This window comes from Phaeodactylum tricornutum, chromosome 23 (assembly GCF_000150955.2).
Source record: "Phaeodactylum tricornutum CCAP 1055/1 chromosome 23, whole genome shotgun sequence".
Classification (NCBI taxonomy): domain Eukaryota; phylum Bacillariophyta; class Bacillariophyceae; order Surirellales; family Neidiaceae; genus Phaeodactylum; species Phaeodactylum tricornutum.
The window spans coordinates 318,205-345,922 of NC_011691.1; the positions used below are offsets into that span (position 1 = coordinate 318,205).

Sequence of the window (27,718 nt, forward strand, 5' to 3'; positions counted from 1 at the left end):
CGAACGACAGACACTGTCGAAACGTCTACGTTTGGTTCGGAATTTGTTGCGATGAAGATTGCGACGGAGCTGTTGATTGGTTTGCGGTACAAACTTCGAATGAGGGGTTTGCCTCTGGATGGACCGGCGAACGTTTTCGGGGACAATCAATCGGTAGTTACCAATGCGTCGCGATCGGAGTCGGTTTTGAAAAAGAAACATGTTAGCATTTGCTATCATCGGGTGAGAGAAGCGTGTGCGGCCGACATCATTCGGATTGCTCATGAGAGTACCAAAACAAACTTAGCGGATTTGCTAACGAAGAATTTGGATGGTCATCGGATTCAAGAACTAGTTTCGAGGATCTTGTATTGACTTTATTTGGCTCCCTTGCTTTGGAAGAGGCATCGTACCTCCCACCGTGCGGAATTGCATTACAAGAGTGGGTTTCTGTGAGCGTTGGTACAACGTGGATATGATTTTTATATTTGTTTTTAAAGACGGTTGTCGATTTGGTTGTTGATCATGGATTTGGTCGTGATCCCAGGAGCTGGACGGATTGTTTGGTCACCTTATCATTCTGAATTACGAATAATAATGTGAGGGGACTGAGCAAATCCAGTGGTAGTGGATCTGGTGATGTGACATAGGTAGTATGTCGCAACCCCTATAATTTAACCTTGTGTTGCGTATCATCACGTCCTGTATGGAATGTACTGTAAATATGGACCTACGTATCCACTACGGTGAGATTAACAGACCTGTTCAGTTCATCCAAGAAGAGTGAAAAACGCACGGTTTGGATTGACCGCCAGAAAAGCGCTTCATTAGTCCCGAAAATTACGCGACAAATTTGGATCGTGAAATGAGTCACGTTATCTTCTCATGATTGCAAAAGGTGTCAAGGTATGTTACTGTTTGTTGGTTGCTGCACCTCTCTCGGTATGTCGTGCCTCCTCACTGCAGCTACTCCTGAGGAAGGTATTGACTGTAAGGAATGGTTTCAAGCAACCAAGGAACAAAGACCCGCCCATAAATTGTTTCCTTGCTCAAGAACAAATATTTACAGCAAAAACATGTGATGCAATTTCCGCACGACCAGTTGGAATCCACCTAGTTGTATATATGAAAAACACCTGGACCACTTTGGCCTCTATCCTTGTCGAATTATATACGTTCTGCTAAAGAGTTTAATAGAAAATTCGCTACTAGCGGCATCGTTCGCTCCGCCATATTGCATCATGGCCGTATCTGCTGTGGACGAATAACAAAACCGGCTGTCCCGCTTGGGGGTGTCACAGCTCCTTGTTCCTTCGGGAGAAGAGTCTTGCAATTCTGCCCTTCATGAGTCCGACTGGACAATTTAAATTCCTATCCAGAAGTTTACTTTAGCATGTCTACCACCGCCCTTAATAGGTATGGCCTGGCGCCTGCTCTATTGGCACATGTTCCTTACAAGTAGTCCTTGCCAGTCAACATGCCTGGCGGCATGCATGTACTCTCATCTGGTCCGGTTTTTGGCTCAGTCCTTTACTTGTGCACTGCCAAACACATATTCCACGTATTCCATGTATGATACAGCGCATTTACGAGCGGGCCATGTCTCGCCGGAGCTGCCAAGCTTGTTCTATTGTGCGCTCTTCCATACGTTGACCTCGTCGCTCCAGCCATACCCTCTTTTCATGTAGCTTTTCAATGGCAGCTACCGAAGGTCTCGGTAGGTTTGTTAGGCAGTCCAAATACTGATACAGACAGGTTTTGTAGGTCTTGTTCTTTAAGCATGGAGAATCTGAACACGAGTATCGTGAAGGAGTGAAGGGTCAATCCCACCTCGTAACTGGTTGTGTCTGGCAATTTTTGCGTCATTAAAGTACACGGGTGAAGCCACAGCTAGCTGGCGTGCTGGCATCATCGTGTTTGGGACAGGCATGCCCTGCAGAAACGCTCACAATTCACAATTTGCTATCGATAATTGCGATCATCTTCAGTGTGGTGGGAGTCAAAACTCCTCTGCTGCGCGCCACTAACAATCTTGAAGAAAACAAAAAGAAGCGTACGGCGGCACGAAAATGTAGACAAAATTGATACTTGCAAGTTGTGTAGGTAGGTTTAGACGGGACTGTTAGTGAATGCCAAAAACTATTTTGGGAAGTTACAGTGTTTAGTGTTAGCCAGATTTCTTCATAAGGCAAGGCTGGCGGTATTCATATACAGCCTATCAGTAAACGGGTGAATTCGGTGATATTCGACCCCTATGTATGAAGACTTCTGAAGAGTAAGTTTGTACATGCGCGTACCATAATTGACATTTGCAGTTACACGCAACAGAAAACAGATTCCTCCCGCCCAGTCAGGAATGCTTACTTACATTAAATCCGTTTGGCCGGTCCAATATAATTAAATGTAAGGTGAAATTGATTGATGAAGAGACTAACAGTCAATCAAAGGAGGTGGTCAAGCCCAAAAACCCAACGCATTCAAGACATCATTTTCATCGACGTCGCTATTCCCCGGATCCTTTTGATTTGTGGCGTCTACGGCGTAAAAAAACATCAGAAGATTACCATAATTTATAAGATATGATGTCTTGGTTGAGATGGAAAAAATGGCGCAGAAAAAACGCTTCCGACTTGCCCATCGTTAGCACTAGCAAACAATTCCTGGCAAAGGTGTCCGGCCCATGCGAGCGTATACATCGGAAACGGGTTTTGTCACAGAATGATAGAGTGTCTGCAGAGCTCGAAGCAGTCGTAGAGAAGATGCAGATGCTTCATGAACGATTTCCTTGTGATGAGGAGGCCTTCAGTCAACGAAATGATGTCGTCGTCAATGTGTTTGGTGAGAAATGCAGCTCGGCCTTCGCATCGATCGGTTGCATTTCTGGCACACGCGCGACCAAAAATATTATTGCCGAGAAACATACGAAGGTGTTCCGCGCACTGGGACGAGAATGAATGACCACAAAGTTGCTCTACCTAAAAAACGGTACTTGTAGCTCGCAGATGCCGTCGCAAACCAAGGTAACGTCATGAGGCGTTTCTTGTCTTGTGAAATCTACGTGGAAAGTGAGAGTGAGAGATATAGTTGATTACATTCCCTGGTTGCTAGGGTATATTTGAAAGACCATTCTGTTGTCTGAGCCTTGACCAGTCACATATTTGAAAACACCGGTGGAACTTTACGCTTTCTTTTATTTATACATAATTATTTCGAAGCAGAATGGCTGGTTCATTGCTTTATAGATGCAGTCACTTCAGTCGTCTATCAATTGACATATTTTACATTACCAGTAAGGAAAACTTCGAAAATCAGCGTATATTTCTTCTCTCTCTTTTTCTTTATGTATGTGTTATCTACTCTAGTAGAGTGATTTTATCAAGAAATGACAAGAAAACTTACTCACCAGTGAAACCAGTTAAAATCAAAGTAGTTTCCGAATGAGTGAAATGAATGTCTCTTGTAGCCATAAAATTGCTTTTGGTTACGAAGAGCGCAACACCGAGAAGATGGTAGAAAAAAGCTCTTTTCTAAAGCCCGTTTTGATAAAGGAGAAGTCTCTTACGCTAAAGGATGCTGCACAGCAATTGCCAAGAGCGAGGAAAAGCATTCATCGTCAGAACGCACCGCAATTTCCTCCGAAACTTCTCAGATTAAACCAAGGATCTTCGTCTTCCTTGTACTGCAACCTATCGGACGACGAAGAGGACTCAATCAGGCTCTCTTTCACCGAGGAAGAGAATGTCTCTTCTACTAGCAGTCCGCCTAAACTTCTAAGATTAAATCAAGGATCTTCGTCCTCCTTGTACTGCAACCTGTCGGACGACGAAGAGGACTCAACGAGACTCTTTTTCATTGATGAAGAAAAAAACTCTTCTTCACAGTCAAGCATTACGCCGAAACTTCTCAGATTTAATCGAGGATCGTCATCCTCATTGTATTGCAACCTGTCGAAAAATGAAGAGGACTCTACTGGTCTTTTTTCCGTCGATGAAGAAAACAACTCTTCCATCAGCAGTCTTGAAAAATTGTGGGACAGATTTTCCTCTTTCAGCACCTACGCGTCGGGCCATCAAGCTGGAAGCCAAGGCTCTACAGATTGTATTGTGTCTTTGACCCAGGCCCAGGTTGTGAAGAGGGCTTGCGTCTTTGAACTTGATACAACATCTTGCGACAAGTGTGTTGCATCCTATAAAATCAGAAGGACAGCGCCGCGTAGTACAACCAGGAGGCAAGGAAATGTAAAGACTCCAGGATCTGCATCCGCGTCTCGTGGGCGGGTTAATCCTCGTCGCCGACTACCCTCCCGTAGCGGGCCAAGACTGAAGACCATAAAGACACATGAGGCGACGATGGAGAGGTGTCATTCGTCCAATGGTATTACGAATCGAGAAGAGCTGAGATGGGCAAGTAAGATTAGCCACATGGCAGAACGACTACAAGTATTAGAAAACTACAACTCACGAATGAGGGGGGAAATAACACGTATGTCCAATCCAAACAACAACGCAAATGTCGAAGCAAATACTGCTCCATCCCCGCGTCGCCAAGAGGTTTTACAGCTTTCTGGTGTAACTGTAGCAGCTACTTCGGTAAAGAAGCAGACGCACTCCCAGTGGAACCGATTCGTTCCAGCTGTTTTAAAATCGGAGCATTCTGGACGATACAGTGTACCAGAATTAAGTCACACGATAATGCCCCGCTGTGCCTAAAAAGCAAGATTTTCCTCCATTCAGATTGCAACACGGTTTTATTTCATAATTTACTTTGAATGTATGCATCTTTAACAAACTTTGAACGACTATTAACATACTTCCGGTAGGTCAAAGTAAAAAGATGTAGGATGAGAGGATATGTTTTTGACGCCCAGCTCATTCATACGATCGCGTATGAGCAAAGTTTTCGACGGATTTGTTTACATTATTTGCACTGTTGGGGCGCTCTAATGGTGTGTTGGCATCCGGCGTTTTCGCTTTGGAAAATTCTTTGTGTTAGGCTTTGGTATGATGGATACCGGTAATCGATTTCGTGTATGATAGGGTAGGGTTAACGACGATAGGAACCCCCCCCCCCCCCCCATACAACCGAAGATGCCAAAAGCTGCTGGTGAAGGGGTATTCATAAAGCAATTTGTTTTGTTGCTGAGCTGCTTCCCAAGTTTTTCTAAAATACTGCTTTGTAGGTCAACAGTTTTGAGCTTTGAGCACGCGCTGCGAAAGCAGATCTGGATTGGGACTACGTGCCACTGTTATCTGCATCTTTGACCATGGACCTTGGTTTTGGAAATTCAAATCAAGTCGTTGGTGGAACAGCGGCCAAGGTGATCCTACAAACGACAAAGGCCCAAGAGCAGGCGGTACAGCAGGAGATCGACCGCTACGATGCTTTGTTGCAAGACGATGATGCACTCGAAGACCTCCGTGCAAAGCGCCTTCATCAGATGAAGAAAGCTCAAGAGCAGCGTCAAAAATGGCAGGCAGCGGGGCACGGAACCTACACTGAATTGGGGGCCGGGCATGACTCGCGCGACGTAGGTCGTGATTTCTTTGAAGCCTCGAAGCAGTCAGAGCGTCTCGTTGTGCACTTTTACAGGCCTTCAACGCGCTTGTGTGACATTTTTCACGCTCATCTTGCAAAACTAGCGCCCAGACGTATGGAAACCAGATTTGTAAAAGTCAACGTGGAAAACTGTGATAAGGAAGGCGGAGGAGCATCCTTCCTTGTGGAACGTTTGGGTATTGTCGTCATGCCAACTATCGTTATTGTAAAAGACCGCAAAGCGGTTCACCACATTCGAGGATTTGACGAGCTTGGAGGAACGGATGACTTTTCCACCTCTGCTCTGGAATATGTTCTCGGCGTGCACGGGGCTATCCGGCAAAACGAAAGCGCCGAGATTCCTCGTGAGTTGGTCGATCCAAAGGGTGTCAATGCTATCCGGATAAAGGGGAGCGCTCACTCGTCATTGCACCGAGGCATTTACGAGACTGAACGGGATGAAGACTAAATAGTAACCCTTTTTAGAAGGGGCTAACTTATCTAACATTCAATGATAGTGTACTTTTCACTGATTGTGAGACCAAGGATGGCTACTATCCTCTAGGTCGATCCAAACTTCCGTTCTTCTCTTTCCCATACTGAATATTGCATCGTATTGTGCGAATTGCAACAGCGATTCACTCGAAAGAGGTATTCCGATACCGTCCCGTAGACAAACGTCCCGAAGCTCCTTGTCGGCTTGCCGAACGACTGGCTCGACACTCGCATTCGAAAAAAGGCGCACGGCGACTACCTTTTCCGGCACCGTGACAATACGGCAATCATTCCATAGGCCATCGTTAGCTTTTTCGAGCGCGGCTGCAGGTTTGGGTGGGTAGTCGCTTCCGGGAGCAGCAAAATCCAAAGGCCACATCATCGTTTTGGATCCAGCGCAAGGGATGGCCATCAAAGCCGGCGCCAATGGTTCCATCCCTAAGGAAAGTAAACACGTAAATTTCAGATTCAAAAGCAACAGTGACATTCATCAACAGATGAACGTACCGTTCGTAAAGGATCCAAGCATACTAAAACCATCATCCCGTCGCTCATAATTGATTTCGACGGCGTTGTGGCTGGGATAACGTCGAACTTCGTAGCCATTCCCTCGGCGCAATAATTGATAGGGAAGCTCGGCTCCAGCTGAGGGCGCAGCTAAATCCTCAGGTTTCAGCTGGCTTAAAAAATCAGAAATGGCGAGGCCTTTGTTGACTTCTTTGTAGGTGCCACCCTCTTGGATATTGATGGAATCCCAGAAATCACTTTGTTTGATTATCTCAACACCTTTTCTCCCACCTGCCTTGACTTGGTATACTGATATTCCAGAAAAGCGAGCAGTTGGACTCCATGGTAAGATTTTAGCTGTTAATCGAAGAGTCCATCGAGTACATATATCCTCAATTGAGCCGTCAGATTTCAAAGCTCCGCCTTCTACCGAGTGCAAAACAATACCAGCGTCTTTGAAAAGAAACTTTCCCATTGAGGTTCGTGCAGCAAGCATGTCCACATTACGTTTATAGTTTTCGACACCTGTAAAGCTCGTCATGGGGTCGATGAAAGATACCGATGGCGAATAAAACTGGGTTTCCATTGGGTCAAAGAACGAAACATATTCCTTTTTCAGAACCCTCTTCAGTTTGGCTATGTCTACCTCAAGCTGATTTACTGCTGTAGAATGGAGACGTCTCAAGCGATTTCCCGAGTGCGAGGCAGCTGGCTGGAATGCGTGCAGTCTACTTGGACAGAAAACTATCGCTCCCAGGACAAGTCCCAGAAGCTGACCAATTTCATGTACCATATGTACTAACAAGAAGAAATCTGTCAAGTTATATGGGACCAGTTGATTTGTACGAACGACCTTTAACGACAATCAACTGCACTGGCCTTGATTGTGATGAACGACTTCTTCGGGGAGATAGATTGCTGCTGGTCTACGTTTTGATCATACTGGGTCCTGGTTTCTGACTGAGGATATTGTGTCTACTGACTGACTGTGACTCACAATCACCGGCGTCACATCGAAAAGTCAAGAATTGTAATATTGAAATTCAAACAGAATTAGGGGTTTTCCCATAAAACCTGCAAACCCTTCAGAGAACGCATTTCCTTGGAGGAACCTTACCTACCGTGTAAGAGGAATGACTACGAATGAGAAAATGAGACGAAATACCCCCTATTGCTGTTCTGTATAGAGCTACAAAAGCTTTCGCTTTTATCACAGGAATTGGTGATGGGGTAGTAGGTCGCTGCTTGGTGCGCCTGCTCGAGCGAACTAGGTAGTTCCCAATCTCTACCGGAGCTAATTTCCAAGACCACGGAACCAGGTAGTTTTTTCAAATGCAAGTAGCTCATTGCGATGAGACTAATGGTAAATTTCGTTGAAAGCGTCGAACAGGAGGTGGCATCCTCTGCTTACCATAATTTGTTATGATTCTTTCTACTTGCTTGCGGGGTGTCAAGACGGCGTCTCACAAGCAGCTGTTTCTTCCGATCTGGCTTGTCTCCATATCTAGTTTGCTCGATAATTTCTTCTACATTTTTGTTCTGTTAGTCTTAATACTTTTGTCATTACAACGTCAACAACCATCCATTTGCCCAGGATAGGTAGTAGCTTTCTTCTTTTTAAGGGTCTCAAATGATTTCAAGATGCCGAAAGCCCTTGAAGCGCAAGGACAATAAAACCTGCTTGTTTGAATCGACAATTAAATTTTTATCTTATTTTGGCTTCTGAGAAAAGGAGTTCATTGATTCTGCAACATATGGCCTTTCTTTCCTAAATCATTCCTCTAGCGACATTCACGGAAAAGTCGTGTTTCAATCAATCTACCCTAACGGGATTATGTTGAGAAAAAGATAGTGTAGCACAGATATGAAAGTAAGGGAGAAGAGAAATGGATCTTGAAATAAATTCGACTTTCGAAGAAGAATTTCACCTTCGTGTCTAAAAAGAGAAAAAGTGGGATTTAGGTGAAAAGAAATCGTGCTGACCTATGCACATTGTAGAAACCTTGAAAAATCTAATTTTAATAGAAATTCAAGCGTAACTCGTGCTTAAAAAGAAGCTGCCTTGATCATATTTAAAATCGCTTTCTCAGCACGTCTGACCCTAACTTCACTTTTCCAAATTAACTGTTTGGAGAAAATGCAGAGCAACCATGTCATTATTTTTCCGGAGTCCAACGCCCTTTACTGTTCTGAAGACGCTAGCGCTGTTTGAAAAATCTAGGGAAGGGCGATACGTGCTTTGGAATAGATCATTGCTTGACGTTGATTTCAGCCTCAGAATTTAAAGCGTAGATTATCTTATAAAAAAACGAAGATAAAAAAGCGGTCAGCTGATCCAATCTTTTATCTATGCAACGTACCAAAACAATTGCCGGCTTGACTGGATGGGAAAAAAATTGATAGTGAACGCAGGAGGTCCTGGTTTGTAACGAAAATGACAGGTGGCACAGTAGAGCGAAAAGGGAAAAATAAAATTTGTAAGTAATAAAGTTTTAAATATAAGTTCGCAGCGAATTTCAAAGATGACAGGTTGGGAAAGAACGGAATCGCTTATTTTTTGTAAGGAAGATGTCTAAGTTTGTAGCGAAATTAACCCATGCCACATTTTTATGATAAGGCAGGGCTATCACGTGCCTACTAGCAAGAAAATATGGATCGTTCAACAATAATATTAATTCAATTGAATGCGAACGTGAGGTCCAATCATTGCGTGATTCAGAATATTTTAAGAGAAACTGCCCGAAAACCATTGAAGAAACGGTTTTTCCATCGTTTCTTAAGAAAAGCTGGAGATTTGATCGATGTGCATACGATAATATTTGCACTCTGAGATAGTATGCGGAATGACTTTTTAATTGAAGCGATTTTTTTAGGGTAGAGTCACCTGGAAAAATCGAACAATGGGTATTGGGTTCACTTGTCGAATGCTGCATGTCATAGTTACCGATTTGCAAAAAATTCTTTCATTTCGAAATTTCTAAACATGCATAGTTTTCTAATAATAGAGAATCGTATTGTACTGTCAAATTCGTAATCGACTTAACTTTTTATTCCTGTTTTTTCTAAAGTCTACCATCGGAAGTCCAGGCACGTGTTTGATTTTCTGTCTTGATTTTTCGCTTTGTACTCGATTGAACGTAAAATGCCGTGTTCTATTTTCGGCCTTTTTGACAATTTGTACACTTATCGTCTTGACTTGAATAGACTGCTAGTAGACGACTTCTATTGCAGCTGAAAAATCCTGAACAAATACCCTTTGTTCGATTTTTGTCTGGTGACTCTACCCAAAAACGAAAGTTTTTCAAAAGTTTCATCGACAAGATTTTTCATTCCAAGGCGTTTACTGGCTTTTGAAGATTTGTGACGATTTAAGTCTTTACTGGTAAGAGTCAAATCAACAGGTTTTTTGTATTTTGATGGGAATTTCACCAACAAGATTTTTCATCCCGAGAAGAAGTTTCACCAACAAGATTTTTCATTCCAAGGCCGGCTTAAAAGGTATTCCGCATACTATTTCAAAGTACAAATATACTCGTCACGCATTCTTTGCGTTCTTTCGATATTTGTCAGTGTTTTTTGTTTTGGGATTTTCAGTTCGTTTCTCATAGCCAAAGACATTTTCGCTGAAGAACTATTTCTTTCATAGGTTACAGCTAAAAATCAAACAAAGAGAGTCGAGTCAAGACATCTCCCTGATCTGCTTTATTACTCGAGCATGCGTTTCCAGTCGACGTTTAACAACTGCGAACGCATTCGCCAAAAAACGGTGCTCTTCATCGAGCACGCTCCCTGTGACATCTGTTTTCGAAGTGACACAAACGTGTAAGGATAATTCGAAAACCGCTTTGAAAGCAGTTTGCCACTTATGTGACGTCTTTTCATCTTCGGATATCAGTCGGGCAATATAATCCCACCAAATAGAAAGAATGCAGGACGTCGTGACCAGTTCTAGCATCAGCTCTTCTAGCTGATGGTCTACTTTGAAAATCGGGAATTTCGAAAGTCTATTTGCATCCTCAAGTAAATACGTTGCGGTGGAGTACAGCAAACTTGCTTCCTCTTCGTGAGTGATTCGAAGCTCAGTATATTTTTCTGAGGGGGGCTCGTCAATTGCTAAGAGCATTGTCTGATCAAGAGATTGTGAAATTTTTGTGAGCAATTGATCTGCGTATTCAGGCCTGGCGCCTAATACTCTCGGTGGTATCATGGCAAGAACACAAGCCATACCGATTCCGAGAAGATTTGCTGCGATTCGATTCGCAACGAGCTCGTTTCGACTTCCGAGGCCGACACGAAAGTCGAACACAATTACTGATTGTGTCAGAACGAAATAGAAACCGGCATACCCAAAATCTCGAGATTGGCCAAACCTTGCCGATTCGTCCTTTTCCACTGAAAGCAAGATCCCCAGCGCTGCTGTACCTGTTAGCCAGGCGACAGTTCCATAAGGATTGTCCCCAACCGCTAGAATAAGGAGCCACGCCGAAAGGCCACCACAGCACGTGCCCACGACTCGCATCACGCATTTCTTTATGGTTCCCTCGGCTGTAGGCATCGTCGCAAATGAATATGCTAGCTGGAAATTTTGCAAACAATTTGGTTAGCGGGGGAACCCGGTTGAGTTTTTCATTTTATCCAGCTACTTACCAGCTCCCAACCAGCAAACGAGCTCGGAGGGGTGCCGACGACAAGCTCGAAATTTGTCTGTTGGGATGGGCTGGATACGTCAATTTCACGATAGCTTTCCCAATAAACCGAGAAGATGGCCAGAAGTGTAAAACCGAATGCGAATTTGATGCAGTGAAAAATCTTTGCCATGGTCGTTTTGTATTTGCCTTGAACGATCTGGATAGGAATAAAGGGAGTTTGGAGTACACGCCATAGTAATGCTACGGGTAGCGCGAACCACATTGCACCACATTTCAGACTATTTGTGATGCCCTCTTTCAAAGATATATTTTTCTCACTTGCAGTCATGGATTGAATCCAATTATCCGTTGTTGAACGAATCATTTCAATGTCTTTTTCGAAATTCCACATTTTGGTTTCTTGCACTTGTACTTTCTGTAAATCGAGCGTATCATGACTTTGCAACTTTTGTAATGCTCTAGCAGTACCTCTGAATGCCTGCTTTGCCGCCTGGCGATTTTCCAAGCAATCTGGAAATCCGATGGCTCGAAAGGCCAATGCCTTTGTAGCAACATTCTGGACCGAAACTGTGACATTTTTCAAATCCACCCACGTACATCGTGGCATGGTTCCTACATTCGCGAAACACCGTGGTTCAAACGCGGTTGCCGCGGCAACGGTACCAGAGCGCAGTGAGGTAGACGCAAGCACTAATCGCCTGTGAATGGCTACTATGTCTGCTGTTTTTCTTTGATCAACTCCCTCAAATTCGTCCATCGAACTCCCCTGGATATACCACGCGGCATCATACAACACCTGAGGCAAGATTCTTCTTGCAATGAGAAAACGCGTCTTTCGAAATGGTGGGAGAAGTGGTGACAGAGCGACGCAAAGAATCGCCCACGTACCAGCCACGATAAAATTGGGGAAGACTGCAATCGGATTCATGACACCTGCTGTCCAGAATAACCGTATCAAATATGCCCCGCCCTCCAGTGATATGAATAAGTCCCTGTCTTCCGACAACGAGAGAAACACATCTCTCCCTTCAAAAAGGCCCAAAGGAATGGTAACCGCTATTGCCCCCTGCTGCTGTCCACTTTCCGAAAGTAATTGAATCAGCAACAGTATCCCTTCCCGAACCAGATCCAAAAAGGCAGTAAGATTGTCCAATGCACCAGCAGCTCTGGCAAGCAAGGTAGCGTCATCAAGCTGCGACTGGACCAGTGCTTCCAGATTGATTTCTTGAAGGCTCGCCACCAGCTCAGAAGTTGGCAGAGTTCCCATGGCTCCTGGAGCCAACTCTTGTATGAGGTCTTGGATGAGCTCACTGGATAGTTTGAGGTTGATTCCGTCCCGTACAACGCGATGCAGATCGAGACCGATGATTCCAACAAAGGCCGCTAGTACCGGTGCAACTACCCACGTAAGTTTGGCCAACGAACCAACTCTCAACGGCGCGATCCATAAGCTCCAAATAGCAACCACCGCGATGAAAAAACCGTCAGATACGGTTACTGCGTAGAGCATGACGGTAATGGAAGCGAGACCGAAGAAAAGGATCGTGTAGCACAATCCGATACCCCCGAGCGTTGCTAAAACCGTGGGCAAGCGCATCACGATCGTCGGGCCCAGTATGCCGATGATCCACGATTGAGTGGATGGAATGATAGAGGGAAGATCGGCAACGGCAAGCGAATAGGCAGCAAAGCAAGCCAGCGTCATCCGAATCGTGGTTTCAATGTGGACAGGAATGGGTTGAAAGGGATCCGGTATAATTTCCGGTGGTGGATCATCCTTCTCTAGTATTTTGTCGTCGTTTACAGGAGTTGTTTGCTGTTCCATTAATTTTGTATTTCCGCCCTCTGGAGTGGTCCCCTGTTCCGAAGTCTGTTTTGTAGCAAGTCCATCTTTATCAGCAGTAGCTGCAATATCTCTTGTGCTGGTCTCTTGTTCGGAATTCTCATTCCTCATGATCCCAGAAAGCATTACGATTACCTGCTCCGTGCATTACGATTCCAACTAGATTTTGTACGAACTTTTTGCTGTGACCCAACAAGAGCGTCAAAATCCACGAACGATGATGGGCTTCGCTTCTCGTGTGGTCGGCGTGATCCGTTCGCATCGTGCGAAAGAATATGGCGGCGCGGGCCTGTGGGCACTACCAGTTTGGTCGTCCTTACTGTTCGTTACCAACCAACTGCACAATTCTGTCTGCGAGGCATGTTGTATCGGTCAAAGCCACGATCCAAAAGTTCGCGAGTTCTGCAAAAGATACAGCTGACGACAGCCAGACTGCTAGAGGACAATCGCGGAGAGTCCTTCGGCCCTCGTGAATCCTTTCCAGTCAATCCAAAAAACTTGTCGATGCTTGCTCGACTGTGAACGGCATCCACAGTCTTACCGTGAACGCAATTACTACTAGTAAAACTCTAGGGTCTCGGCGTCTTTTGGAAACAACGCGCCAACTGACGAAACACGCTAAAGCTTCACGCCGAATAATTCTTCCATGGTCAAGAAAATTACGCCGTTCTTTGTTTCTCCAGCTATCCGAATTTTTATTCTGGTTTCGTGTGCCACTGCGTTTCAACCGAAGGCTTTTCATGCCATTGACATCAACCCGACCAATCACTTGTTTGGCAGGAGTAACGGGACGCCGAATCGCAACGAGTGCGCCATGTCGTTCAACTCCGCAGACCCCAAAAAGGAATTGTCGGTAGGCTTTATCGGCTGCGGGACGATTGCCAGTGCCATTGCGACCGGCTTGGCCCTGCAAGACAAGGTATCGGTCACAAACATCGCCGTTACCAAACGATCGGAAGCCAAGTCTTCTGCCTTGCAAAAGTCCTTCGGTGACCTCGTTTCGATACACGAGGATGCGCAAGAGTTGGTGGATCAGTCGGATGTTGTATTCGTAACTGTTCTACCTGAGCAGGCATCGCAAGTTCTGCAAGAAGTTACCTTCGACAGCACTCGACATTCGCTGGTTTCTCTGGTGTCCACCAGTACACTGGACGACTTGATCAGTGACTCTGGATTGCCCGCCGAAAATGTATCCAAGATGATATGTAAGTCAACATCCACAAAAATCGCTTCGAAATTGTCGAACCTGGTCGCCTGACACGTAAATGTCTATTTCGACCGATTCCTACCGTCAGGTCTCCCCGCCGTGGCTAAACTCAAGGGCGTTTCACTTGTAGTACCGAAACAAAACCACAATCCCATTCTACTACAAATGCTGGAAAGCTTAGGGGGCTACGTTGAGTGCGAAACACTACACCAGATGAACGCAATGATGGTCCCCACCGGCATGATGGGGAGCTTTTACGGTCTGTTACGGAACAATCGTGACTGGCTTGTGCAGCAGGGTGTGCAGGCCAGCGATGCTTCCTACTTTGTTGCGAAACAGTACATGAGCATGATGGAAGATGCCGTCGAATCTTGCGTGGATCCGTCACGTTTTGACGATTTGGTAGAAGAACAGACCCCTGGAGGTTTGAACGAACAGGGTCTGGCGAATCTATCGCAACAAGGAGTCTTTCAATCGTACAATCAAATTATGGATGCTCTTTTGTCTCGCTTAGAAGGTCGATCGGACGGATCGTTAACTGAGAAGTAAAGCCTGTAACACCGGCTGCTCCCTCATATTCGATTCGTATACCGAGGGCATTCATCCGGTGAGAATGCTTGAAATATGCAAACGACCTACGCCTTGCTTGTTTATACTTTTGGGAGACACATAAACACTGCAGCAGCTGACTGTGAAATCTCGATTGCCTGATCTTTGATTGTGAATGAGGTGCAAGGCAATTGCTTTGATAGTTAACAGAAAGGATTTAGCTTTTTCTATGAGCCTAGCTATGTATAGATTCCTTTCGGTTGCTGATACGTGTATGGCGCTGTTTTGTCTGGCCTCCACTAGGACTCATTCGGCTGCGTTTACAATCAACGAGATCTAAGTTGACTTTGTTCGAGCTTCTTTGCCTAACAGTGTGATGAAATTGACGTCACAAAGTATTGTTAATAAGCTTTCCTCTATGGTTGGGTAGCAGTCGGTTGTCCTTGGAAATAAGAAGCAAGAGCGTTTCTTTTCTGTCTCATAGTCCATTGCGCGTCTTTATGATATGCTTTCGGTAGAATGTCAAAATAATAGTATTCACGGTCAGACTATCCGAAACAGTAAATACACTTGTCTCCATGCTCACACAGCACTAGCATCAGAGAGGTTTGCCCTCTCAACAGTGGTAGACCAACTCTCCAAAGTCTCCAAAGTCACCAACTTTTCGAGTGCACAATCTTGGCAACGCATACCCGTTTCATGAGCACGCACTAAATCTAATTTGACTTGTAGGCAGAACATCATGGCTTTTTGGCCCCATTTTTCGAGTTTTGACTTTGGTTTCGAAAGCGACGATACCGGCAGAAGCTGCAACGGTTGATGCTGACCCGGGTCCGCACAAATGTTGAACGCTTCAGGATGAGATTGGTCGTCTTTCTTTAGAGGAAACACCAGCAAAAAACACATGTCTCGGAGTATCAAGCTTTCTCCAGGGTTGCCTACACTCAATCGTAGTCGGGATCCTGATTCTCGTAGCATGGACCGACCGTCGACCCAGCTTGCGCTCGCGCGACTGTCAAAGTACTTGGAATATGGACTGTTTTTTAATCCTTTCTCTGATACTACCCGCATTGGGTCTACCGCTCTTCCAAATAGTATTTCAAGCAGAGTTGGGGCAATGTCGAGCGAAGACCAATTGCCGCTCACAAATACCTGTGCTTTTTGCAACAGCCCCTGGATCCGCGGATTGCGACTGTGAAACGTAACGCCAACGTCAAAAGCTTCTTCGTATTTCTGACCGAATGTGGTAAATTTGGAATCTCGATCCTTAAAATGCCCACCATGATCTCCCAAAAAGACAAACAGAGTCGAGTCCATCAAGTGGCGATCCTCAAATGATTTGACCAAGAGTTCTAGCCACGTGTCAAGATAGGACACTTCGTTCAGATAGCCGTTTGCCTTATAATCCGGACTGAATGATTGAGCTTTCCAACCCCCTCCACGAGGTGGAATTTCGTATGGATCATGGGTGATACCACTCAGGTACGAAAGGAAAAAGGGCCTAGTCTGGTTTTCAACCCATTCTGTGAGAGTTTCCAGCAACACGATGTCTTCGTATCCAAAGTAGTTGGCTTTGTGGTCCCGTTGGAAAATTGCAGATACATTGTGGGCAAGATCATAGCTCTCTCGCCCATACATTCTGGGGTATCCAATGTTTCGCATAAGGTCGTTTTGGTGGTCAAAGGTTTCGGTCAAGGATTTGAAAAACTGACTCTCATACCCTAGTCGGTCAAGTATCTGCGGAAGACAGGGATGATAAAGATTTTGTGCATGCTCAACGGTGCCGGGGAGGGGCAAGGCGTGCAAAGAGCAAAGCGTACTTGCGAGGCTTTTATGAGTAAAACCAGAAGCCGATTTCATATGAGGAATGTATAGAGTTGAATTGGAGTCTCTGACCCATTGATTGTAAAATGGTGTTATCTTGTCATGGATGGTGACATTTGGCACAAATCGCCTCGCCCATGGTGTAGAGCCATCAAACGGCATCATATCTGCCCGAACAGATTCCAAAAATACCAGAACAACGTTGATTGGCTCATCCATATAATCACGCTCGAACGGGGCTCTTTGAACAAGCTGTTTCATTGTGTCAACTTCTGTTCGCCACCACTTGTTGTGATCTCCCGAGGAGTCTTTGCTATTTGCTGCGCGAAGCAACTTGTGATACTCTTGAAAGCCCTCTGTGACTTCCAGTGCTACCTTTAGAAAAGGTGTCATCGAAAGCCTCGTATATGGAATAGACGGTCGTAGAAGGAGAACAGACACACTGTAAATTATTGAAAGTGCGACAGCGCTCATCTTTGCGGTGCGTGAATGAGTAAATCCTCTAGCATTACTTGGCGCACCTGTGGTACCGGTCAGGCTTATGCTTTTTGCAATGTGAAGTCGACTTCTGCATTCATAGTGGCACAATTTCTTGCGACACGTATTCGTAAATAAGCCAAAAAAGATTGTCCAGGATAATTGCCCTATAAGAGCCATCCATACCTTGAGCGTACCTTCTTCGGCCTTGGAGGAAATCAAGCTTTGGAATTCTTCCCAACGATACCACGCGAGTGGGACCCGATCCCAGGGAACACCGAAACCATGACCGATCCAGAAGGTTACTTCCGCGGTGCAAATGCCAATCGTACACACAACAGCTGTTACGCTTGCGGTCCAAAGAAATACGGATACACTGTACGTAGACGTCATCGAAAGAGATGCGTCGACTAGCAACACAAAAAGCACATCCTGAACCCAGAGGGAAGGAAACCAAAAGTAGGACGCAATCGAATCAAAGTCAATGGTCTGTACACAAACGGTTAGCTTTCTCAAGATCAGCGAGATACCGACAAAGGTGACCAATAGGCGACGCATTGGATCATGACAGGAAGAGCATCCTATTCCCTTCTTCATGAAAAACGGCACCATTGGAACAATATTTGTCTCCAGACCAATGCAGGATGGTATATCTTGCCTCATGGTACCAGCGTCGATATCGAGTACTTCTGATGGCCGGCCGGTCCACCCACTGGTGGGCCTTTTTTGCCAACGGCAGCGGACCGTAAAAGACACCGACTTGTGAGAACCCCGTTCTCATGACTTGAAACATTTTCTCAAGATGGATGCTTGCTCTGGCTACAGAATAGTCGACTGGTAACTGTAGTTTTATTTATCACTTATCAACTCAAAGAGTAATAAGCAGAGTATCTTCTTTTCTCGATCTCAGAAATTGATTTACTTTGATAGTGCTCCATTTGAAAATTGTAGCATCGAGTGGCTATAATTTATCATACAAGCACTTCCTAAAATCATGGTATGCAGAAGCGACAGGCCCTCCAAGCCAAATTGTTCAGAAATTCTGACTTTTCCCTAGCTAGGAGGCATTTTGCATTGTATAGAATACAGTGACCCAAATACCCTCTCCACTCTCATCATGGAATATGCTACATTAAAGCTAAGACACAGCTTTCAAAACAGAGTGAAAATAGAATTGATATAAGTAATACAAATTACATGACAGACTTGACAAGAACACAAGTTTTGAGGAGGGGGGGAGTGGGGTCAGGAATACCGGAAATTGACGCATTTGAAAACAAACAAACTATTTGGGGATACTTGCGGTAAGCGGCATTTACAGTTACAAAATAGAATGCCTGCTTGCATGCCTCTTCACAGTCGGTGCATTTTCGTCTGGCCTCCATCAGGACCATTCGGCTAGAGTTACAATCAACTGGATTGATTTCGTTCGAGCTTGGACTCACTGTGACAACCCCTACTGACTGCCATGTCGCTGTCTTCAATTGTTCCATGAGAAGACGGCATTCAAAGGGTTGGTAACGAGATCATCATTTTTATCTTTGCTGCTATCAGTATGCACTCGGTCGTCTTGCTTATATCATTGGTAATATTTCTTTCCATTCTCGTTCGCAGTCAATCTTTTTCATTTTTACCAGGTGAGCGCTTCCGAACCAAACCAAGAAAAATGAGCGTAGAGACCCGTCATCCGTTCTGCGATCTTCCTGGAGATCCATCGTTGATACTTACTACCAACGTAGACCTTGGTTCCAAAAAGCTGGACATTTTGAAAGGTAAGCAATCAAGATATCGGAACTAGCCTTTGTGATTCACTTAGCTACCCGAAGGATCGCAAAATCACACTTGCAACTTTCCGTATGCTTTAAATCGATAGCTATTTCCAAAGCCATGGCGGAACATACCGGGAAACCAGAAGAATACATCGGTGAGTGCACGTGAATCTCTACGACGGTGCATGGTTGAGCATTTGCCTCTCCATTAAATACGATCTAAACACAAATTGTTTCGGACGCAGCCGTTTCCATTAACGACAATGCAGACGTTATCTTTGCCGGTTCAGACGCGCCCACGGCATTGGGTTGCATGTACTCTATTGGTGCGATTGCGATGGAGAGTAACGGCAAGATTACGGCATCTGTATCGGATCTTCTGGAAGAATATGGCGTCGACGCGGCTCGAATCTATATCAACTTTTTTGACATGCCCCGGGCCAATGTCGGTTGGAGCAAGCGAACGTTTGCTGGATAAAATCCGACCAACCGACATGTTTTGTTTCCGCACTAGACAAATTACTAGACAAGAAGTGCATCCAGGGTCATAGCAATCGAACGGACAGATCGAAGAACAAAGTAGAGAATAATTGGCATTTACCGAATTTCCCCAAATTATTACCAAAACAAAATCGAAGCTTGGCGCACGGCAAATTCTCCTCGCCAACGAATTTTCCGACGCGCGCGTGCTACACGTTGCCCACGTTATCTCTAGGCCACCACCTTGCGTCCAGTTGACTTATTGCTACCGCTTTCCAGTAATTGAATCGTTTCGCTGCCGTCACCACTGCCATTGTCGTCGTCGTATTCGAGGCCGACGGCGGCACTTTCCCGTACCTCCATTTGCGACTTGGTGGCAACCAGTTTTTCTTGGACCGAAACGTAGGAATAAAGGGCCGATCCCGCGAGTACCACAACGATACCTGCTCCATTGAGCGGAGCAATATTGGTGTTGAACAAAATCGTACTAATGACAATCATCAATACTTGTTTGACGTTGGCGGCAATGCAGAGAGTCAGCGGCGACGTGAGCTTGTTGGCTTGGAGGGAACAAATATTGAGCGAAAAGGAGAATATTCCGCTCAACCATACGACAAACATGGGACGGACGTTGACCGAGGGACTCAATTCCGTGTCCCAACGCGAGGCAATGGATTGTATCTCTCCGGTAAAAAATGCAATGATAACGCATTGGATGAGCGCCAAAGGTGCCATATGGGAAAGCAAATCCACGGGATGGAGTTTGAGCGATCCCGTCAGCATTTCACCACTGACGACGACCTTCAGTGCGGCTAGGAGAATACAGCATACGGTGTAAAAGAATCCGAGGGCGGTGTAACTCATATCCCCGAAACATGCCATGGCGACCCCGACAATGACCGGGACTACGGCCAACTGTCGACGCTGCGAAATGACTTTGCCCATGCACAATCCCATGGCAATGGTGAGGGCTGGTACCAAGGATCGCATGACTTGATTGAAATTGACGGACACGTACTGGAGCGAGACGTTTCCGATGGATATGTTGAGGGAGAAAATGACGGAAAATGCGAGGATGAGTTTTTGTCCCTGTGCGTCGAGCGCTTGACGCGTGACGTTGCCCAGTAAGCGGGAAAAGATGGACACCGACGGCTCTTCCATGGTTTTGCGGGCTTGACGGGCATCCCGATCCAGACTCCAAAAGACCAACTGGGATCCGGCGGCGTTGCAGGCCATATGAATGGCGGACAAGAAGTAGGGATAGCGAAAGTCGACTTTAGCAAAGGCTGCCTTGTTCAGTAGAGTAACGCCAATGTTGTTGACCTGCCGGTAGTCGAGCACGATGGAAGCCGAACAAAAGTGAGTGCGTCGTGAGGACGAGAAGGTTCGAGACCGACCGGCGCCGCATGGCATCCAAGCAACACCGCCAGTCGAGGCGTCCGCACAATGCGCAATTCTCACACACGTCCGTCCGTACGTACCATCCACACCAGCAACCACAAGGTCGAGCTCTGACTGGCTTTGGTCTGCGCCATGATGCTGATGACTGCGAGTCACTGCCAAATTTCAAGTACCAATCGATCGAATGCCAGCGCACAATCGATCAATAGCCCCAGGGTCTATTTGTTCGCCTCAGTCTCTCGCGATGTGTGCTATGATTAATCTCAAAGACAACCGACGAAGAATTCTGTCGACACTACCGAATCTTCGTAACGTGACGTGGGAGAGAGGACTTTACCGTGACTCTAGAGTAGTAGACGGAGGGGATACTTCGTTCGTAGTCTTGTCGAGGTCGATCAAGCCACCATTGGGATCGCGCGGGGGAGAGAGCCCGAACGAAACCCTGTTTGGCCTTTTGGTGTGTATGTATAGGTAGGTGTCTGTGTGTGTGGGTCATTTTCGTCCCACGAAGCGGGAACCAATTCTCGAGCGCCCGCACGGGAAGTACGTAGTAACCTTGCGTGACTGTGAAGACAACTCGCCTATATTGCTCTTTCCAGGACTCACTGGTAAAATTCAACCGAGATTCACGGGTCAGTCGACCCGAACGTCCGGGCGGCGGGGGGGGGGAGGGCGCATTCGGTTGGAAATATATACATAAGTATACATGTGTCTTCTTTTCTGATATACCTGTGTCGCAGGACACGTACACGCGCCCAACGATGCGGGAAAGGGGGAAGTGGGTTCACGGGCACTCTGACAATCAATCATTAACCCCTCTTATTCCCATTGGGAAGGGTTCCAATCGTCTGACTGTGACAGGCAAAAATGTCTGTCAATTGATGTTATGGACAAGGATTGACAGTGATACTGGAGATTTGCATAGCTGGAGATTTTCATTACTGCTTGACAGTGAGAAGGGAGAACCGTATCTGTGAAAGACTGTTCGGCATGGAGAACCGGCAGCTAAGCACGAAAGTCCTACCGGTAATCCAACAAACAGTAACATAACTGCACAGCCCTCTCTATGTGACCTTATTTCTCTTGTGTCCTTTTTTGCCTCTGTGCATTTTCTACCCTCTCGAGAGTAGAGAAAGGTATTTCAAGCGGACGCGGCAAAGAAACGCAGAGGAATGTACACCGAAAGTCCACAAAGTGGCAAAGGGCCTTTCGTTGTTTCAATTGATTTTCAACCGGATGCCTTTCCCATTTTGTCCGTAAAAAGCGCGCTCACTGTGAAGGAGTTACAGTTTGCTGCTGCTCATAGTCAAACAAGCCAATCTGCCAAGGGAATCCTGACATGGTTCTCATGAGAAGGCCAATTTTGTAGCATGCGATTTCTTTCATTATCATTCATATTTGGAAGATCTAGCACTCGAATTTTTCGCGCAATAGTCACTGTCTTGCTTTGGTAAAACGGAAAACTCTTCGTAGCCGCTTTTTTGTCATTTAGTTTCGGTGGCACTACGGATTAGGTATTTTCTGTATGGATCTTGCCTTGCTCCTTTTGCGCTCGGATATACTGGTACTTTTCCTAGAATCAATATGAATTTCACTAATGTAACGTAAACCCTGCGCTTCCCAAGAAGCGAATCAATTTCTGAGATCGAGAAAAGGAAGATACTTTGAATATTGCTCTTTGAGCTGATCCCAAATAAATAAAGCCAGAAATACCAGTCGACTAACTACCTATTCTGTAGTCAGAGCGAGCGAGCATCTTTAGAAAATATTTCAAGTCATGAGAACGAGGTTCGCACAAGTCAGTGCCTTTTTACGGTCCGATGGCAAGAGAGGCCCACCGGGAAGTCAACCTCCCGTCAGGAGTACTCGACATCGACGCTGGTACCATGGGGCAAGATATACATTCTGCGTTAGTCTATAGACAAACACGTTTCCAATGGTGCCGTTCGATAAAAAGGGAATAGGACGTTCTTCCTATCGTGATCCAATGCGTCGCCTATTGGTCATCTTTGTCGGCATCTCGCTAATCTTGAGAAAACTAACTGTCTGTGTAGAAACCATTGATTTCGATTCAATTGCGTCCTACTTTTGGTTTCCTTCGCTCTGGCTTCAGGATGTGCTTTTTGTGTTGCTAATCAACGCATCGCTTTCGATGAGGTCCACGTACATTGTCTCCGTAATTCTTTGGACCGCAAGCGTAACAGCTGTTGTGTGTACGGTTGGTATTTGCGCCGCGGAGGTAACCTTCTGGATTGGTCATGGTCTCGGAATTCCCTGGGATCGGGTCCCACTCGCTTGGTATCGTTGGGAAGAATTCCAAAGCTTGATTTCCTCCAAGGCCGAAGAGGGGGCGCTCAAGGTGTGGATGGTTATTATGGGACAAATGTCCTGGACGATCTTGTTGAGCTTGTTTCCATTTCCTTGTCATAAAGGATCATCCCGTCGCCAACAAAAAGACCGAATTACTGCCACAACAAGCAGACACCTGCCCGGTACCACAAGTGCGCCAAGTCCTGCTAGAGGATTTACTCATTTACTCACCGCAAAGAAGAGCGTGGCCGCACTTTTGACTATTTACGGCATATTAGTTCTCCTGCTACGACCGTCTATTCCATACACAAGGCTTTCGACAACACCCTTGCTTATGGTGTCACTGGAAGTCACAAAGGGCTTTCAACAGTATCAAGAGTTGCTCCACGTAGCAAATAGCAAAGACGACTCAGGAGATCAAAACAAGTGGTGGCGAGCTGAAGTTAACGCAATGAAACAGCTTGTTCAAAGAGCCCCGTTCGAGCGTGACTATACGGATGAGCCGATCAACGTTGTTCTGGTATTTTTGGAATCTGTTCGAGCAGATATGATGCCGTTTGATGGCTCTACACCATGGGCGAGGCGATTTGTGCCCAATATCACCATCCATGACAAGATAACACCATTTTACGATCAATGGGTCAGAGACTCCAATTCAACACTTTACGTTCCTCATATGAAATCGGCTTCTGGTTTGACACACAAAAGCCTTGCAAGTACGCTTTGCTCATTGCATGCCTTGCCTTTCCACGGCACCGTTGAGCATGCACAAAATCTTTATCATCCCTGTCTTCCGCAGATACTTGACCGATTAGGGTATGAGAGTCAGTTTTTCAAATCCTTGACCGAAACCTTTGACCACCAAAACCACCTTATGCGAAACATTGGATACCCCAGAATGTATGGGCGAGAGAGCTATGATCGTGCGAACCATCCAACCGCAGCATTCCAACAAAACCACACGGCCAATTATTTTGGTTATGAAGACATTGTGTTGCTGGATCCTGTCACAGAATGGGTGGATAGCCAGACCAAACCCTTTTTCCTTTCGTATCTGAGCGGTATCACACATGATCCGTATGCCATTCCACCTTCTGGAGGGGGTTGGAAACCACAATCGTTCAGTTTGGATGAGAAAGTCAACGGCTTTCTGAACGAAGTGTCCTACCTTGACACGTGGCTAGATCTGTTGGTCAAGTCGTTTGAAGATCGCCATTTGATGAACTCAACTCTGTTTGTCTTTTTGGGAGACCACGGCGGTCACTTTAAGGACCGAGATTCCCAGTTTACCACATTCGAGCAAAATTACGAAGAGGCTTTTGACGTCGGCGTTACGTTTCACAGTCGCAATCCGCGTATCCAGAAGCTACTTCAAAAATCACAGGCATTTGTGAGCGGCAACTGGACTTCGCTCGACATTGCTCCGACTTTGCTAGAACTGCTCTTTGGAAGAGCAATAAACCCAATGCGACCAGGATCAGAGAAAGGATCGATAAACAGTCCATATTCGAAGTACTTTGATAGCCGCGCGAGCGCAAGCTGGGTCGACGGTCGGTCCATGCTACGCGAATCAGGCTCCCGACTACGCTTGAGTATAGGTAACCCTGGAGAGAGCTTGATGCTCCGAGATCAATGTTTTGTGCTGGTCTTTCCTCTAAAAGAAGATGGCCGTGCTCACCCCGAAGTGTTCAATATTTGTGCGGACCCGGGTCAGAATCAACCGTTGCAGCTTCTGCCAGTATCGTCGTTCTCGATCCCAAAGTCGGAACTCGAAAGATGGGGCCGAAAAGCCATGTCATTCTGTCTACAAGTCAAATCAGATTTAGTACATGCTCACAAAACGGGTATGCGTTGCCAAAAGTGCGCACTCGAGGAGTTGGTGACATTGGAGACTTTGGAGAGTTGGTCTCCCACTGTTGGGGGGGACAAACGTATCCGACGATAATTCTTTGATTAATTTCTCAGTTTCCATCACAACGCAGAAGGAGGTCTTTTAGGATAGTCTTGGCAGTGAATACGGGTAGTTTGACAATTTCACGGTACGCGAATCATGAACGCCCGCGACTCACTCTAAAAGACCAAGGGAAACACCCGCAAGATTACGTGAAGACAGAGGATGACGGCCGATTTTGGCGCAATCACGGAATAGTTGTTTATGATTACCTATTGTGATTTCAATTGGATTGTCTTTAGCTGTACCTGTGCGCGCCGCAACGCATATAGCCGTCGCACCATCGAATGTTACAGAGAGACTTCAAAAGCCTTTACTCTGTAGAATGAGCGTCGCGCCAAGCGAAGATACTACTGCACGCAATGCTCGGACGGAATTTCACGTCCTGCCTTGCAACGTGTCGTTTTCCGGCAAAGCCCCCGTCTCGGTGTACTTTCAGCCGGCTCGGTTGAACGATACAACCGATGCAGCGTGTTTTCGAGGCAGAGGGTTGTTGGCGCGCACGTCGCCACCAGAGCTGGAATCCTCGTCGCCGCACGCCATCGACGCGGACGTGCGTTTGCTCCGAGTGCGCCCCAACGCACACGCCACCGATGTGGGGGTAGTACAGTCCTTGGCGTCTTCCAGGAGTCTGCGTGAATGGCATCACGAGCACGATCCCAAAATGCTGAGTATCGTCAAACAAAACAACGCGAATAGACTCGTCCAAGCGCGGAACTGGTGCCGAGTTGCGGAGGCTTTGCACCAACCGCTGCCTATACAAGACGAGTAGTAATCACGAAAACGACTCGTTCGAAACGCAGTCACCTGAATACTACGGTATCAAGAAGAAATGTAACACGTCAACTAGTAAAAATAACCTTTCTGAATAAACACCAAGCATATACAAGGAACTCGGAACTCCAACAGTACCGGATATCTATCCCGATGCAGTGAACGAGCCGAGCTCTTTTGTCTGATTGACTTTCCATTCAAACCTGAGATCGTTTAATAGCTCGATTCGGTCTTCCGTCATACGAGACGGCCGTCCCATTTTGCGGTACTTCATTTCCGTCCGCTGTGTTTGTACCCAACTACCTAGCTTGCGATTTTCATCGTACTGCCGCGGCACTCGACAGTGTCCGTACGCCTGTTTGAAGTCCACGAGCTGCTGGTAGCAATCGTGCCAGTTGGACCGGGCAAAGATCTTCCAGACAAAGCCAAGGTCGTCCAGCTTTGCCACGCGATCCGGACTCAGGGCGTACTGCGTATATCGGGTACGTTGTGTGTAGACCCAACGGCCAAGCTTGGGATTTTCCGGGAAGGAACGGGGTACCATACTGTCGGGAACACAAGCGACAACAACCAGAGCTGTGAGCATGTGAACAGGTACAGGTATCAAGGACATCTGATGACACCCTCCGAATTTCGAAATTTCCACACACGTACCAACTACCGGTTTTCTTTTTGTACGCCACCAGCTCCTGGTAGAGGTCGTTCCAACGCTTGCCATAATCGTCCCAAACAAAATCCAAGGCTTCTAGCTGGCGAATACGCAAGGGTGTCAAGGACGAAGGCTCACCCCGCTGACGCTTGGCGTACAAGACTCGCTGTGTGTTTACCCAGGCTCCTAGAGTGGAATGCGGTCGCGGCACCAGACTACAACAAAATGATGGAGAATATCCAAGTGAGACGAGAGGTTTCGAAATAAGCAGGTACCATTGCAGCAAAGACGGCATCGACAACAAGAGACATACCAATGCCCGTTCTTCTTGCGATATTCCGTCAGTTCCATGTAGTGAAATTGCCAGCGCGCTTCGGCTGCATCTTCCTTGGAAAGACCCCGTAAACTGTGTTCCAAAGCCTCCAAGACGGTCATTCCGTGCTGAACGGAGACTGGCTTCTCGGTGGAATTGATGCTTTTGATTGCTTTGGAAATGAGCGCAGCCGTTTGATCCGTTGCCGTAGGGTTATAAATCGGGACCGTTTCACTAGTTGTCGTCGTCGTCGTCAGCAAGAGCGACTCCGACAAAAGCTCGCGTTGGGAGCGGGGAGAGCTCGGGGAAGAAGTATCCGTAGTAGCAACGGCTACGGGCGCCACCGTTTCCGTACGAGCGCGCTTCTTGAGCGGAAGAGACCGTTCACTGCATTCTTCCTCTAGGGACGAACCTACCGTGGTCTCATCGTCGTTGTCTTCATCTTCGGAAGAATCTCGGAGTGTACGTTGGGCAACGGGAGAGAGTGGGGCATGTTTGCGCGAGGCCACGCGACCCCAACATTTTTGGCACCCCTCGCGTCCCCCCCGAGATTCCGCGCCCGAAACGGACTGGTGGGGACCTCGCACGGGTTGTTCGCATTGACATATTTTGGTGGGGCTCGTTGGGGAGGGCAAAGGCAACGAGGCAACGCTTCTTCTCGAAGGCGCTAAGAGACTGTTGGGAGAGTTGGTGCTGGTATGGAACGACATGTGGATGAATGATTGTCGACAATTCACTCTTGGATCGGAGAGGGATTTACTGTTCGACACTCGAACTAACGGTAACACGGTAGATTTACAATCGAGGCGCGGGTCCCGTGGAAAAGTCACGTGGAAAATTGTGTGTGTAGGGGAACAAAGTGTGTGCATGGAAAAGGTCGAGAAGTGAGGTCTGGTTCGAGAGATTTTTGGGTGGGGGCCCCTTCGGTTCCCCCCGTTTTTCCCGTAGCAAAAGTCACGACGCAATCGAGACGAGCTCTCGCCACTCCGTCGAATGCCTCCCGCGA

At 46.4% G+C, this 27,718-nt stretch overlaps 10 protein-coding genes across 10 annotated transcripts; 5 read left to right on the forward strand and 5 right to left on the reverse strand.

The window, feature by feature from the left end:
• Window positions 1-3,416: 3,416 nt before the first annotated feature.
• Window positions 3,417-4,688, forward strand: PHATRDRAFT_55080 (predicted protein; the record flags this gene model as incomplete). Its single annotated transcript, XM_002184308.2, has 1 exon — window positions 3,417-4,688. The coding sequence occupies one exon, from the start codon at window positions 3,417-3,419 to the stop codon at window positions 4,686-4,688; it is 1,272 nt and encodes a 423-aa protein (XP_002184344.1).
• A 464-nt stretch (window positions 4,689-5,152) lies between these two features.
• Window positions 5,153-5,833, forward strand: PHATRDRAFT_30502 (predicted protein; the record flags this gene model as incomplete). Its single annotated transcript, XM_002184309.1, has 1 exon — window positions 5,153-5,833. A coding segment is annotated over exon 1 (591 nt), but the record flags the coding sequence as incomplete, so codon positions are not given.
• A 155-nt stretch (window positions 5,834-5,988) lies between these two features.
• On the reverse strand, window positions 5,989-7,389 carry PHATRDRAFT_49656 (predicted protein). Its single transcript, XM_002184406.1, has 2 exons — window positions 6,517-7,389; window positions 5,989-6,447 (listed from the first exon to the last, which is right to left on the reverse strand). Exons 1-2 carry the CDS (start codon window positions 7,307-7,309, stop codon window positions 6,041-6,043), a joined length of 1,200 nt encoding a protein of 399 aa, XP_002184442.1. The 5' UTR covers window positions 7,310-7,389; the 3' UTR covers window positions 5,989-6,040.
• Window positions 7,390-10,195: 2,806 nt separating this feature from the next.
• Window positions 10,196-13,265, reverse strand: PHATRDRAFT_49657 (predicted protein; the record flags this gene model as incomplete). Its single annotated transcript, XM_002184407.1, has 3 exons — window positions 11,763-13,265; window positions 11,164-11,732; window positions 10,196-11,092 (listed from the first exon to the last, which is right to left on the reverse strand). Exons 1-3 carry the CDS (start codon window positions 13,132-13,134, stop codon window positions 10,196-10,198), a joined length of 2,838 nt encoding a protein of 945 aa, XP_002184443.1. The 5' UTR covers window positions 13,135-13,265.
• A 350-nt stretch (window positions 13,266-13,615) lies between these two features.
• Window positions 13,616-15,005, forward strand: PHATRDRAFT_49658 (predicted protein). Its single transcript, XM_002184310.1, has 2 exons — window positions 13,616-14,213; window positions 14,304-15,005. Exons 1-2 carry the CDS (start codon window positions 13,655-13,657, stop codon window positions 14,762-14,764), a joined length of 1,020 nt encoding a protein of 339 aa, XP_002184346.1. The 5' UTR covers window positions 13,616-13,654; the 3' UTR covers window positions 14,765-15,005.
• A 143-nt stretch (window positions 15,006-15,148) lies between these two features.
• PHATRDRAFT_49659 (predicted protein) lies at window positions 15,149-17,605 on the reverse strand. Its single transcript, XM_002184408.1, has 3 exons — window positions 17,252-17,605; window positions 17,110-17,179; window positions 15,149-16,959 (listed from the first exon to the last, which is right to left on the reverse strand). Exons 1-3 carry the CDS (start codon window positions 17,456-17,458, stop codon window positions 15,347-15,349), a joined length of 1,890 nt encoding a protein of 629 aa, XP_002184444.1. The 5' UTR covers window positions 17,459-17,605; the 3' UTR covers window positions 15,149-15,346.
• A 965-nt stretch (window positions 17,606-18,570) lies between these two features.
• Window positions 18,571-19,457, forward strand: PHATRDRAFT_49660 (macrophage migration inhibitory factor). The gene is made up of 4 exons (XM_002184311.1): window positions 18,571-18,578; window positions 18,680-18,837; window positions 18,939-18,989; window positions 19,080-19,457. Exons 2-4 carry the CDS (start codon window positions 18,732-18,734, stop codon window positions 19,310-19,312), a joined length of 390 nt encoding a protein of 129 aa, XP_002184347.1. The 5' UTR covers window positions 18,571-18,578; window positions 18,680-18,731; the 3' UTR covers window positions 19,313-19,457.
• Window positions 19,458-19,545: 88 nt separating this feature from the next.
• On the reverse strand, window positions 19,546-21,052 carry Tpt6 (predicted protein; the record flags this gene model as incomplete). The annotated part of the gene is made up of 2 exons (XM_002184409.1): window positions 20,796-21,052; window positions 19,546-20,637 (listed from the first exon to the last, which is right to left on the reverse strand). The coding sequence occupies exons 1-2, from the start codon at window positions 20,847-20,849 to the stop codon at window positions 19,546-19,548; spliced, it is 1,146 nt and encodes a 381-aa protein (XP_002184445.1). The 5' UTR covers window positions 20,850-21,052.
• Window positions 21,053-22,867: 1,815 nt separating this feature from the next.
• Window positions 22,868-24,970, forward strand: PHATRDRAFT_40416 (predicted protein; the record flags this gene model as incomplete). Its single annotated transcript, XM_002184312.1, has 1 exon — window positions 22,868-24,970. The coding sequence occupies one exon, from the start codon at window positions 22,868-22,870 to the stop codon at window positions 24,968-24,970; it is 2,103 nt and encodes a 700-aa protein (XP_002184348.1).
• Window positions 24,971-25,289: 319 nt separating this feature from the next.
• PHATRDRAFT_49663 (predicted protein) lies at window positions 25,290-27,561 on the reverse strand (the record flags this gene model as incomplete). The annotated part of the gene is made up of 4 exons (XM_002184410.1): window positions 26,713-27,561; window positions 26,405-26,614; window positions 25,954-26,295; window positions 25,290-25,731 (listed from the first exon to the last, which is right to left on the reverse strand). Exons 1-4 carry the CDS (start codon window positions 27,420-27,422, stop codon window positions 25,290-25,292), a joined length of 1,704 nt encoding a protein of 567 aa, XP_002184446.1. The 5' UTR covers window positions 27,423-27,561.
• Window positions 27,562-27,718: the final 157 nt, after the last annotated feature.